The 12,526-nt window shown below is 48.0% G+C and overlaps 1 protein-coding gene across 1 annotated transcript in view; it reads right to left on the bottom strand.

Annotated features, from left to right (window-relative positions):
• Positions 1-12,526, bottom strand: part of trim33l (tripartite motif containing 33, like) — a 13,976-nt gene continuing 1,450 nt past the window's right edge. The window contains exons 2-14 of the mRNA XM_004571086.4: positions 11,775-11,837; positions 11,189-11,324; positions 10,302-10,428; positions 10,095-10,211; positions 9,063-9,177; positions 8,468-8,614; positions 7,759-7,870; positions 4,893-7,555; positions 4,602-4,792; positions 3,146-3,248; positions 2,968-3,024; positions 2,642-2,764; positions 1-1,703 (exon numbers count right to left, since the gene is read on the bottom strand). Of these exons, the coding sequence (XP_004571143.3) occupies positions 1,416-1,703; positions 2,642-2,764; positions 2,968-3,024; positions 3,146-3,248; positions 4,602-4,792; positions 4,893-7,555; positions 7,759-7,870; positions 8,468-8,614; positions 9,063-9,177; positions 10,095-10,211; positions 10,302-10,428; positions 11,189-11,324; positions 11,775-11,837 (4,242 nt within the window). The 3' untranslated portion in view covers positions 1-1,415. The remainder of the gene's footprint in view (positions 1,704-2,641; positions 2,765-2,967; positions 3,025-3,145; positions 3,249-4,601; positions 4,793-4,892; positions 7,556-7,758; positions 7,871-8,467; positions 8,615-9,062; positions 9,178-10,094; positions 10,212-10,301; positions 10,429-11,188; positions 11,325-11,774; positions 11,838-12,526) is intronic.

Raw genomic sequence — 12,526 nt, forward strand, 5'->3', positions numbered from 1 at the left:
TTATGGAAAAGAACGTTTATTTTAATGTTATATTTTTATATATGTTAAACAAAGTAAATTCTCTGTGTATTTCATCGTAAGAGAAAAAACAACGTTCGTGTAAAACATGAAATATCAAACGAGAAAACTCGGACTAACCTGTAAACATGTCACGCTACTCGCTGCAGGCGTGCGCGCCTCAGCTTTCAGGGGAAATACCAAAAATTAGAACACGTTATGGCTGATCAGCTGCCAAAGAGATGAAATCTGACAGTAGTAAAGGTAACAATACTGCCACCGAGGACTCGCTGTAATTACAAAAGTAACAGCTTCCTGTCTGAATGAACGTGTCACACTCACTTTACATAAGGCGGTAAAATCGAGCCCGGCACAAAGTCTCAGACGAAATCACCCGTTTAATGTTTATAAAGTCAGAGCGCTCACAGCACGGACACTGGGCCGATCGATGCCGCCATCATTTCATCCCCTTTTGAAGAAAAATGTGAAATACTGAAAAATTATTGCCTCTAAGATGTGACCACTCCCAGAAAAATGAACTTTTTCATACCAAAAATATTGTTTAAAGTTCAGACCAAAATCATCGATTACGACTCGCAGATGCAGCGAACTGAGTGCAGAAATACAGAAGCGCTGGCGAGGACACGTCCCGCCCACCGCAGAGGAAACCTTTAGCGGTTCTTCACGCTGTCAGTGAGAGACGACGGGGTTAATACTCCTGTGGGGTTACACGCGGCGGCCACTCAGAAACTGACTTCATCATCAGCGGCTGGGTTTCCAGGTTCTGTGGGCGGCTTTAAATTAAGGCACATGGTGTTTCTGAAAAATGCTTTTTAAAGTTACTCGTGCTGTAACTGTCTACAGCTGCCTGCTGTGAGCTCAGATGCTTCCTGTACATCAGAGTGCAGCACATCTGGAGGAGCCCCTGCACATCTGGAGGAGCCCCTGCACCCCTGGAGGAGCCCCTGCACCCCTGGAGGAGCCCCTGCACATCTGGAGGAGCCCCTGCACATCTGGAGGAGCTCCAACACCGAGCGCACAGAGCCGAGCTTCCACCGATCAAATCTGCATCAGGACAGGTTTTTATTTTCTTTGAGCCGCTGAAACTCTGATTTTGGTTTTTAAAAGCAGCGAGGAAACAAACCGATGAAGGCGGAGCAGACGAGCGTGTTTCCGGTCACACGCACGGTTAGTCGCGTCGTTTCCATCGCGCTACGTTCAGTCTCGCTGGGCTTTTCACACAAACTTATGACATCTGAAGACGGCCCCTTGCTACAGGAAACTGCGACGGGCAGTTTCTCCTTCATTTTATGTGTAAAGGTCATATACGAACTATTGCTGAGGTCACTCGTACATTCATGGGTTAAAAAAGAAAAAAAAGCAGCTGTGCAGAGTTTTCTTGGTCATTTAAAACCTCCTCAGTCATCGTCTCTCTTTCTCCTCTTTGGACCAGGACTTCCCTTTAGATCCAGAAAGTCTCTCAGTCTCTTCCTGAAGTCCTCGAGTTTGGATTCCGGTATTAACCCTTCTTCTTTTTCCAACTTTAACCTCTCGTCTTCTCGGCCATGCTGCGATCTGCTTGCGTGTCCAGCGGCAGTTTGCGGGTTTGAGTTCGGTGCGGTGAGGAGTGAAGGATGGAGCTCCGAACTCAGAGTTTCCACCAACTTCATCCGGAAACTTTCCCGCAGTTTCTGCAACTCGTCGTCCTGAAAACAGCAGAGAGAAGGCAGAGTGACGGCTCGTCCTGCTGCTCAGTTATCTCAGCGAGTCTGCGCTGAAGCCGAGCGTCGGCAGCTCGGCGTCACTGAAAGAAGCCAAAGCTCGCGCGTCAGCTGCACGGCAAACATGGCTGCAGGCGGTGAAATCAGCCCTAAATTCTGATTATTTATTTTCAAATTATACGTCCAACATCTTCAGACGTGAAACACCTGTGAGGACGAGAAAGGAAGCCGGCGCATCGACGCCACACTCACAGCAGTGCTCGATGAGGTCGAGAATAATTAGCCGACACTAGCGGACAGGTATCACCTGAACAGGTAAGACTGACTCCAGGTCATTTTCCTGCTCTCTCTTTAAACTCGGGGAACTAACAGTAGCAGCAGGTTAACAGGAAGCACGGCTTTCGCAGCCGCTAAAAAGGCGCCGTATCCTTCAGGTTTCTTTGACGTTTCAGGGACAGGTGCCGCGGGGTGAGGGGCGGGGAAAAGCTGATCAGGACCACAGACTCTCACATCCACAGCACAACTCTGCTGCTCTTATCACCGAGGCAACGCCACTCAGGCTTCATGGTAAAACTCTGCCTCCTAGTGGTGAAAGTTTAAGGTACAGTTTTAAAACAAATACCTGCATAAAAAAGTTGGACGTTATGAAGGCGAGCCATATTTTACTTTGTGTCCTTATAACTGAGCAGCTGTGCTCACAAGCACAAACAGCCCTTTAGAGACCTGGATTATTATTATTATTATTATTATTATTATTATTATTATTATTATTATTAATGGAATAATTAATGTGTTTCATCCATCCGGCATTTTAATTTCATGATAGTATCAAAAAGTACAGTTTAACACCGTCTCATTAATTCATTAAAGAGAGACAAACAGTTCATCGGCTCCGTGTTTGACTCCACCTGCTCCGTGCGTACCTGAGAGGCGTCTTTAAACAGAGTCCACATGTCAGAGACGAGCTCCGCGGCCGTTTGATACGGAGGAGGCCGGCGGAGGGTCAGGCGGTCCGATATAGACTTCAGCCGAGACAAACCGCCAAACTGAAGAGAAGAAAACAGAAAGTCTTCATCGCTGTGACCTGATCAGGCTGCAGGAGCGCCACCTGCTGGTTCAACGACAGCTACAGGAGACCCTTTATTTTGCGTTTCCCAGGTTTATTTTCATTCATGCACCTTTTATGAAGTGTATAAACTTGTTAGCTGCTAAAAGCTTCTACTCTGACTGGAGCTTTGTTCAGACTGACCTGAGAGCACCGACTGCAGACTTCAACCTTCAGATGCAGAACGAGACACTCGCACCTCTGAAAAACAAAAACAGACACAACACACAAAACTTTAGAAGAAAATCTACCACAAACCGATGGAGACAAGTCACGTTGTGAAGTGAGGTTCATGAGTAAGCGTTTGTGAGCAGACGCTGACCCTGAGGCTCTGCAGACTGAGGCTGGTGTGCTGAAGTCTCTCGGTGCTGTAGGGGTCCGACGGGTCTGACAGGTTCTGACATAATGAACAGGCCCACTCTGACCTGCAGGACAAGGTCAAACAGCAGAGGTCACTTCACTGTGTGATGTTACTGACACTCATAGTATGCACTTCCTGCAGAGGTTTTGATGCTCAATCACCAGGTAAGGAAGACCCAAAGAGCTGATTCTGTTCATCTGGACGTTTCCAGAGAAACGTTTCGTCATCATCAGGTGACGTCTTCAGTCTCAGCTGACTGCAGGTCTCAATCTTATAAACAGGACATTTGCACAATGACTGAAACCAGCCCACTGAGGAACAACGGGCTGTGAGGTCAGTTCCTTCAGCATTAAGACTTGTCATGACAGCAATTTGCAGTACGGCTGTTCGATATAACCATATATATCCATCGTTTCATTTTACGCTATCGTTTGTTTCGTGGTGTCGAAAAATAAACTGTTTACGTCAATATTTTTTCATGTTCTGATGTCACTGTAGTGACTATATTCATTTCTTAAAGTTCTCTCTTTCTCTTATATGTAATATAACCACACTACAGACGGACAAGCGCCTGTTTTTATGCGTTGTCGTTAGCAACAACGACGGTAACAGCATCGCGTGTCCGCTTGTTTATGTTCCACATAAACCTTTCACAATAAAGCTCAAGATCCTGTTGAGACTTTTCAAAATAAACTGAATCACATGAAAGAGCAGATTATTTACGGATGAAAATTTAAAAAAAGAGCCGCCAGGAGCTAAAAAATAAACCTTAGACTCAAACGTTAGAACAGGCTTTTCCCCGCAGCACGCCGTGTAATAAATACTCACAAAGAAAACGGCGCCGTTACAACTTATGTCTAAAAATGTGTCGTTTCATGCATCGGTTAAAACACTCGACTCCAGCTGGAAACACTTCACACAAGTCGAGCTGCTCGAGATTCACAGACTTTACATAAATGTTAAACTTTTGTGACTTATATGGTTATCGGGACGATAGACGTCTTATATCGGGATATGAGATTTTGGTTAAATCACACAGCCTGATTTGCATATCAATGCTGAAGGAACTGACCTCCCAGCCCATTGTTCCCTCAGTGGGCTGTTTCAGTCATTATGTAAATGTCCTGTTTATAAGATTGAAACCTGCAGTCAGCTGAGGCTGAAGACGTCACCTGATGATGACGAAACGTTTCTCTGGAAACGTCCAGATGAACAGAATCAATGTTAAGAGACTTCCTGCAGAGGTTTCATAATAAAAGTAAATCAGGAAAGAGTTGAGTTTTGTTCATAATAACTTAAAATGAAAAAAACAACAACTTTTTGAATAGGCTTTAGATTGATTTTCAATCCAATGGTCACACATCAGTGGACTTCAGTCATCTTAAAGAAGCAAAAGGATAAAAATTATTTTTCTTACCAAAAGTCGAGTCCAACTGGGGGGACGTGGCAGTCTCTGTGGTATCCTCGACCACAGGCAGAGCAGATGATCGAAGTGCCGGGCGATGCACAAACCGAGCAGGCAAGAATCTCCAGGGTTATCGGAGAGTCTGGGGACGATTCCGGCTTCATGAAATCCTCTTTGTCAGCCGGCCCGTCTTCGGCATCGGACTGCAACGGAGCACAACGACGACAGTCTCTTAAAGCTGAGCGGTTCATTTTATAATCCAACTTTCTCAAGTTTGCCTGGGTTACAGATCGTGCATCCTACCTGACAGTCGTCGCTCATTTCCTCCAGGTAAATCTCATCTTCAGTCTCTCCAGGTAACAGACGAAAACTGGGAAGGGACCGTCCAAATCTTGGCAGGGACACAGGCAGTCTCAACACGGACACTTTGGGCTGCCACCGACTCAGACTGAAGTCCTCCTGTCCAATCACGGCGCTCAGCTCTTCGATGTCCTTGTCAGGAGTTACCAGTGTTGGTAAGTCGTCTTTTGGCTCGAGGGCGTTCGGTTTTGCTTCGTCAGAGACACAAGTGGCGTGCTCGGTTTCTTTCGTTTCCTGGACCTCCTCAGTATCTTGTATAGTGCTATCACAGCGAGAGTCAACCACCAAGCCCTCCACGGGAACCTGCTGAGTCTGTTCCTGAGGGGAGGGGGGATGAAGTGTGCTGTCGAGTTCCTGAAGCGAGGACAAAGGGCTGCTGGGTAAAGCCGGGCTCGTATCCTCCATGGTTTGCTGCTCTGACGGTAACGTGCCGCTCGGTCCGTCGCAGCTAGAGTTTCCCGCAGAAGTCTCTGGACTCACTTCTGTGATGCTGCTTTCCTCGAGGCCGCTTCGTTTCTGCGCCGAGGCCGGATGGAAAGCGCGATGATCAGGCAGCCTGATGAGAGCAGTCTCGTTGAGCAGCACCTGATACATACTCTGAGTGTTGGTCAGCATGACGATGGTGGGCTGGTTCCAGTGAGGACCAGCGGTTTGGTTCAGAACCTGCAGTGGTTGGACGGGTTTAAGTGAGGATAGAAACTGACCCGCCGACAGGGGGAACGTGGAGCCGGCAGGCAGCATGCTGAGAACAACTGAGGAACGGGAGGCGTCAGTTTGGGGGAGGAACAAATAGCTGGGAGATGAACAACTGGTGGCGGAGGAGGGAGAACTGATGAAGGACGACAAGGTTGGAGTGATAGAGGGAGCGAAGATCTGTGACGTACTGAGACTGCTGACTGGAAAAAGCGAGTGAGACGTGTGGAGCAGCGAGCGAGACGTGTGGAGCAGCGAGCTGTGCGCCGCTGTGGAGCAGGTGGTGCTGGGCGGGGTGGCAGAGGAGGAGTATACGAAAGCTACAGAGGACGAAGTGGACGAGGAATTCCAAAGAGATGAAGGAATGCTGACGGGAACAGGCGAGGCAGCGTTACTGCTGGTCAGAACAGCAAAGGTGGATGTGGGTGGGCTGGTGGAGGAGGAGTTTATGGTTGTCGAGGAGGTGGTGGTGGCATCAGAGTTGACTGGAACAAGTAGGTTAGGATTACTGAAGTTACTTGTTTGGGGGAGGAGGCACCAGGAGGACACGGGACGGGCGGAGTTTAATGTGGAGGAGGTGGCTGGAGAACCAGCCAACACCATGCTTGAATGTGTAACAAGAGGTTTGAACTGATTCGGAGAGGCGCTCGGCGAGTTAGAAATCTGAGCAGGTGGGCAGGTGGAAGAGACGGTTGGAGGAGAAACAGACGAGAGGCAGGCGGAGGAGGACAGACGAAGATTAGACTGATCGTAGGGTAAGAGCCACGCCGAAGGGCGACACGTGGAACTATCTGGAACAACCAGGTTAGTGACACGGCTGTCGAGAGTCTGGAAAACAGACGCGGTGGTGGCTGCTGGACAGGTGGAGGTGGGAAGAGGGGTGGATAAGGAGGAGGGGGGAAACGCAGACAACTGATTGGTTAAATGTGGTGACGAGAAGCTACTGATGGTAACAGGTGTGTCGGGGGAGGTGTTGGCTTGAGCGATGGAGCCGGTGAACACTGGATTGGTGGAGGTGGAAGGAGTATAAGAGGAGGTGGAGGAGTGGGGAAACATGGAGGTTGTGGAGGATGGAGGAATAGTGGGCTGACTGGACACAAGTGCTGACAGACTGGGACGGGTGGAGATGAAAGGAGTGATGGAGGAGGGAAACATGGCGATCGTGGAGGACAGAGGACCGCTGGGCTGAGCAGACACAGACGTTGATGGTGGAGGGAGAACACTGGTAGTAGCTGGTGGGTTACAGTTCATAGCTTTGCCAGTTTGAGGGGTGCTGTCAGTGGGCAATGGAAAGGTGGAGGTGTGAGCAGGAGGGGTAATGGAAGTGGAGCAGCTGGATAAGAGCGTGCACAAAAGAGAGGCACGGCTGGTTGGAGCGCCTGGGGCATTACAGGATGGGGGGAGGGGCCTGTTGGAGGTTGCAGGAGAGGTGGCGGTTGGAGGGAGAGCATGACTCAACTGACCCGATGGGGAACTCGAGGGCGGAGATCGAGGATTGACCGAATCCTGAGTGCCAACCTGGTTGTGAGTGAGGAGATTATAAAGGGTTAGGTTGGGCGAAAATTTCCAAAGGGCCGAAGATGAACTTGACTGTGAGGATGGAGAAGGTGTAGCAGCACAGTCATCAGGAACAGGTGTAGCACTGGAACCGGCCGTCTCAGTTTGGGGGCCGGGGGATGCCAGACAGGTGGAGGGAGACTTGAAAGAAGTGGAGTCTGTTCCATGTGTGGGGGCAGATGAGGATGTAAACGACAGATGAAGCGAATGAGAAGCAGAGGCGCTGTCCATCACGGTGCTGGAGATGGGGTTGCAGGTGGAGGTGGGAGGAGGGGCAGCAGGAGTCGCCGGAGTTCCTGTGTTTTTATCCAAGGTTGGTGGCACAGCGAAAGGGATCCAGGAAACATGAAGGTTACCTGGAAACCGAAACAATGGAGGAAGAGGAGATGGAGGAGGGTGCAGCAATTATTTTCTCTCGATTAAACTACATCCAAACTCAAACAGCATCGACATGAACTCTGAGCTCGTAAAATGATTCGGTTTGGTTTCCACACGTACGGCCAAGCATCCGCTGCAAAGCTGAAGACAACATAACAAACAGATACACGAGCGGACTTACAAAGCTCAGAGAGGGTTTCCTCGTAACCCAACTTGGTAATGAGCTTCACTTCAGGCATTTTCAGAGGGGGGTCCGAGTCCTGATCTAGAAGCTCCTTCATTTGGGTTTTAATCTGGCAGAGAAAACAAAGCACGGATAAAATGGTTGGTTCACCGTCTACGCTCTACATCACCAGATTAACGTTTTCTGCACAACTTCTGTTTGTTTGCAACAGTGTCGCGTTTTGTTTTCAAAGATTTTTATAAACAATGATTATCTGATATGATTGGGGGACGCTCATAGGGATCCCTGTGCATGACTTAAGAGTCACATGATGTGCGAAACGTCCCTTTTTAGGGGTTTTAATCTTTGTTGAGCCAGATAAGGGAGGAAAGCCTGGCTTTGATGGACTTTAGTCTAACTCTGTGGGGACGTACCAGTGAGGACTGGCTCCTCCCACAGTTTCGCATCTACAGCAGACATTAGTGAAGATAGGCGACATCCATGAAAATGGAAACAACTCCAGTCTCTTTGCTTCTAACTGTTGTTGTTAGATTTCTGTCATGACTGTTCATGTATGATTTACATGTTTAAACGTCTCTATCGCTCTGTAAAGACTTCAATATTCAATATTAGTCACACAGCATTTTGAGAGTCAGTGCGCCTCGCATGTTTTCATATTATGGTATGATGAGTACAGCTGCAGTGTGTCTGCCACATCTCTGTGTACCTGTGCGGTGTGTGAGAGCAGGGTCGGCAGGTCGGTGAGATTTCGGGCCTTTTCGAGCGTTTCCTTCATGGACATTTGGCTCTGCTGCAGCTGCTTCATCTTCACCATCCTCCCCTGAATCTGCTCACATTCCAGCTCATACACCTTCTACACACACACACACACACACACACACACACACACACACACACACATCATTTTTTAGGCGCTCCATTTTTTTGTATTTTACCAGAAACGTTGGCGTGCGAGGCTGAGTGAGCACAGACGTTTGATACTGAGAGCAGCAGCAGATAAGACTCAAGGTTACGCTGAGGAGTGAAACTCACTGCAACAACTTCAGAGCACAGACTGAAAGACTTCTAAGAAACATCAGCAAGAAGAAAAATCTGTTCATAAATTCGGTTCCTATTTTGAGAAAAGATTTGCGTCACTTTCTAACAAATGAGAAACGTGCACTTGAAGCTGAGGCAGCGGATCAACTCTGGCTGCAGAAAACAAAGACTTAGATAGAGACGGGGACACTGCAGAGAGAAACAGGAAATGACATCAGCCTGCTAGATAGTCAACAATATTTAAAACAGCTGATAGATGTTACCTTTATGTCTTTGAGGAGTGACACCATTTTCGCTTTCAGAAGTTTAGCAAACGCGACGAATCCCGCCTGCAGCTCGGTCCTCAGACGAGACTCTGTTTGCTCGATGCTCTGCAGCCTGAAACACAGCAGAAGCACGAGGGGGGGTTATTTTCCAGAAAGTCCTCAGACGGGACAGCGAGCACCTGAGGAAGGTTCAAGTTATTAATACTAAGTAGGAATGAGGTGGCGAGCTTTACCGCGTGGAGACTCAGAACAGTGAAATTCAGTGAATGTAACACAAATTCTCTGAATGTTTCCAAACATGAAGATAACGAGTAAAAGTCTGTGTGAGGATTCACAGCAGCGCGGAGGCTGACAGTGGGAGCGTTTCACGTTAACGAGCAATAACGACTTCGAACCCGACGCAGTATGGTGATGGGAGATCAGGAGGAGGCCCTGCAGCCTGTGGCGAGTGACACTTTGATCCTTTCCTGCTCCGTGTTTGAGACGTCACAGGTCAGGATGTTTATCAAGCCACGCTGCACACTTTCCAAGGGCAGCCACACATTATTCCCGTCCACGCTCTTCTGCTTATCGTTGTCAGGGTCACGGGGGGGTGGAGCCTACCCCGCAGAGTACACCCTGGACAGGTCGCCGGTCTGTCGCAGGGCCAACACGTAGAGACTGACAACCATTCACACTCACACACAGTATTCCCGTTTAAGAGTATTTCCAGTGCCACTGTGTAAATTGAAATGTTGTTTTTTTGCCCTCTGTGGCAGATTTCAGGCCCACAAATGATTCGACCAACACAGAACTGAACGTACAGAGACGGTGTTTTTGTGTTGGCCGGTCTGCACACGGTTAAAGACACCCGCTCTGCTGCTCCTCTGTACATTTACTCATAATCTGCTAAACGAAAACACATTTAAGAAGATTAAAAACACTCGAGCTGCTGATATACATTTCTGTTTGGTTCTGTGGAGTAAGGATTTATTCTGCTGGTGAGCCATCGTCTTTTCAGGAAGTAAACAGTGAAATCATCAGTCGTACCTGGTCTCCATGTCCTGCAGACTCCGCCTCACCGTGTCCTCCTGCCTCGTCGTGGAATGAACGTACACGTCCAGCTGCTTCTTCAGGCTGACCACCGCCTCACTGACAAAGCGGTACCTGGAAACAAAAGCAGCTCACGGCTCAGTGTGCCGGCTCACGTCTGCACTACAACCACTTTAACTCGAGAACGCGTCCGACCCGGCTCACCTGTGGTTCATGTGAGTCGTCAGCTGGCAGTCTCTGCAGGTGAGCTGCTTACAGGTGAAGCAGATGAGTTGGAGTGGCTCAGATGGGTGGAGTCTGCAGAACTTGGTGGGAGAAGACAAGATGTTTCCTGAAGAGACACACACACACACAGATTATCACTTAGTTTGCTCACTGACCGTGATCTCGATGATTACTATAATATAACAGGTTGTAACAGATGAGGTAAAATCAGGTTCCCACTGAAACCGTCTCTGGACCGAGCGCCCAGACCTGAAACAAAGTATGAAAATAAAGTAAAATATGTAACAATGTAGTACAAATACTGAGTGTACTGTGTTTGATATTATCTGCGGGACTTTCCCTTCGTTTCCACGTGTTGGGCTCGGAGCTCAGTGGAAGTTTGGCAGGTGAGGGAGACGCTGGAGTCCTGACACGCTAATGGTGTAAACACAGAAGCTGGAAAGCACCAGTGTTTCTGAGCTGAACACTGCAGAGACAGGCTGGGCTTAGCAGACCACTCCCCATTAAAGCGAGTCGTCGTTTCTACAGCTCGACCCGTCGGGTCAAAAAGACTAAACTCTGTCCGGCTGTTGGAGGATTCAGTTCTTCAACAATAAATAAAAACAGTGGACTGAAGCGCCTCTGGCTGCTCCGGCTCTTGGAACCATCACATCCTGTTTCATTTGTATCAAACTCCAATTCATGAACCAAATACTTCACAAGTTGTGGCTTACACACACTTGGATGTGCTTCTACACTTTTACAACATAAAAGATCTTTTTGAAGCTCGTCACTAAGTCAAAGGTCAACAGCAACGGTCAGCTGACAGCAGAGAGCAGTTTCTCTCCAACAGAATCTGAATCTGGGTGTGGGTGGGGTTTTTTTACCTTCTGGCGGGTGATGGAGGAGCCTGTGTGATCTGGTCACCGTGACTCTGCGATGCGCCGACACACAGACGCCGCACAGAGCTTCATTACAGTCGAGACACCAACATGCGGCGGAGGCTGCGTCGCAGTTGCTGCACTGAGGAGATGAGAAGGCGGAGACATTCACAGGTGAGACCGAACTCCAGCTGGAGGTCTTTTCTTTTATCAGTCAATTTAAATGCCATAAAAATCACACAAATTCACGTTTCCTGCACGTACGGACCACGGGAGATCCTGAAAGTGTGTCACAAGACAGAACGGTCTTCATAGGGCTCGTGGTGTCTTCACCAGCCTCACAGTGTTCTACGTGCATGCAAACACACACTCACACACATTTTCCACATGCTTGACTTTTGTTGCCATGATGCCAGGCATCTCAATGAGACTTTTTACCTGGATAAATAAAGGACTAATAATAATAAAATGCTGCTGCAGGATCATATGTGAATATTCTTTGGTTAAAAAGCTCAAAGCAGGAGATCCTGGTGCAGATACAGATAAATAAAATAAGGTTTGCTGGAGGTTCCCACGCCACCGTCTGAGTTACCTGCTGACTCAGGTTGTCTTCTGATGCTCCTGTCGCTTCCATGTTGCTCAGCAAAGTTGCTTCCTGAAAGACAGAAGCTGATGAAGTCCGGCAGCTATGATGAGAACATTTGTGGCGTTGGTGATGTGCCAATCTAATATGTGAATCAGTAATCAGTCTGATCCTGACACAAAAAGCTAGATCTGACATTGGTGACATGGTTCCCCTTTACTTTACCAGGCGACAGCAGCAGCTAGCGGGAGCGCTAACATAGCACGGAGGAAGTGATCCAAAGAAGCAGGTTCAACAAACTCTAAAATCAGAAACTCTTTGTTTTTGGTTCCAGAAAGGCTGATCACAGATTATGTGCAGGAGTAAAGAAAGTCATCATCAGTGGAGCTCTGATCCCAGGATTCCCCACAGCAAAGAGTAAATAAGGAGCGGAGCCTCCATGTTAGTCTTTGGACACATTAGTGCGCACCGTGATGTTCATCTTAATCAGGACGGGCTCGGGTCACTGTCATCATCATAAACATCCGCAACAGTTTATCAGCGTTTCAGTTTCTTAATCAAGTTTCATGTTGCCGACGGACGCCACAGGCTGTTTTTATAACACACCGTCTTTACTGTTTTATAACTTTATCTCATTTCAGCCTTCAGTGACAGACGGCAGCTTTCTCACAGACACGTAACTGAAAAAAATACAATTTGAATTTAAAGTTTTGTCTGTAAAGACAAACAAGCTGTAGGAAATTTCAAATCAATGTCTACAT

This window comes from Maylandia zebra, linkage group LG1, assembly GCF_041146795.1.
Source record: "Maylandia zebra isolate NMK-2024a linkage group LG1, Mzebra_GT3a, whole genome shotgun sequence".
Lineage (NCBI taxonomy): Eukaryota > Metazoa > Chordata > Actinopteri > Cichliformes > Cichlidae > Maylandia > Maylandia zebra.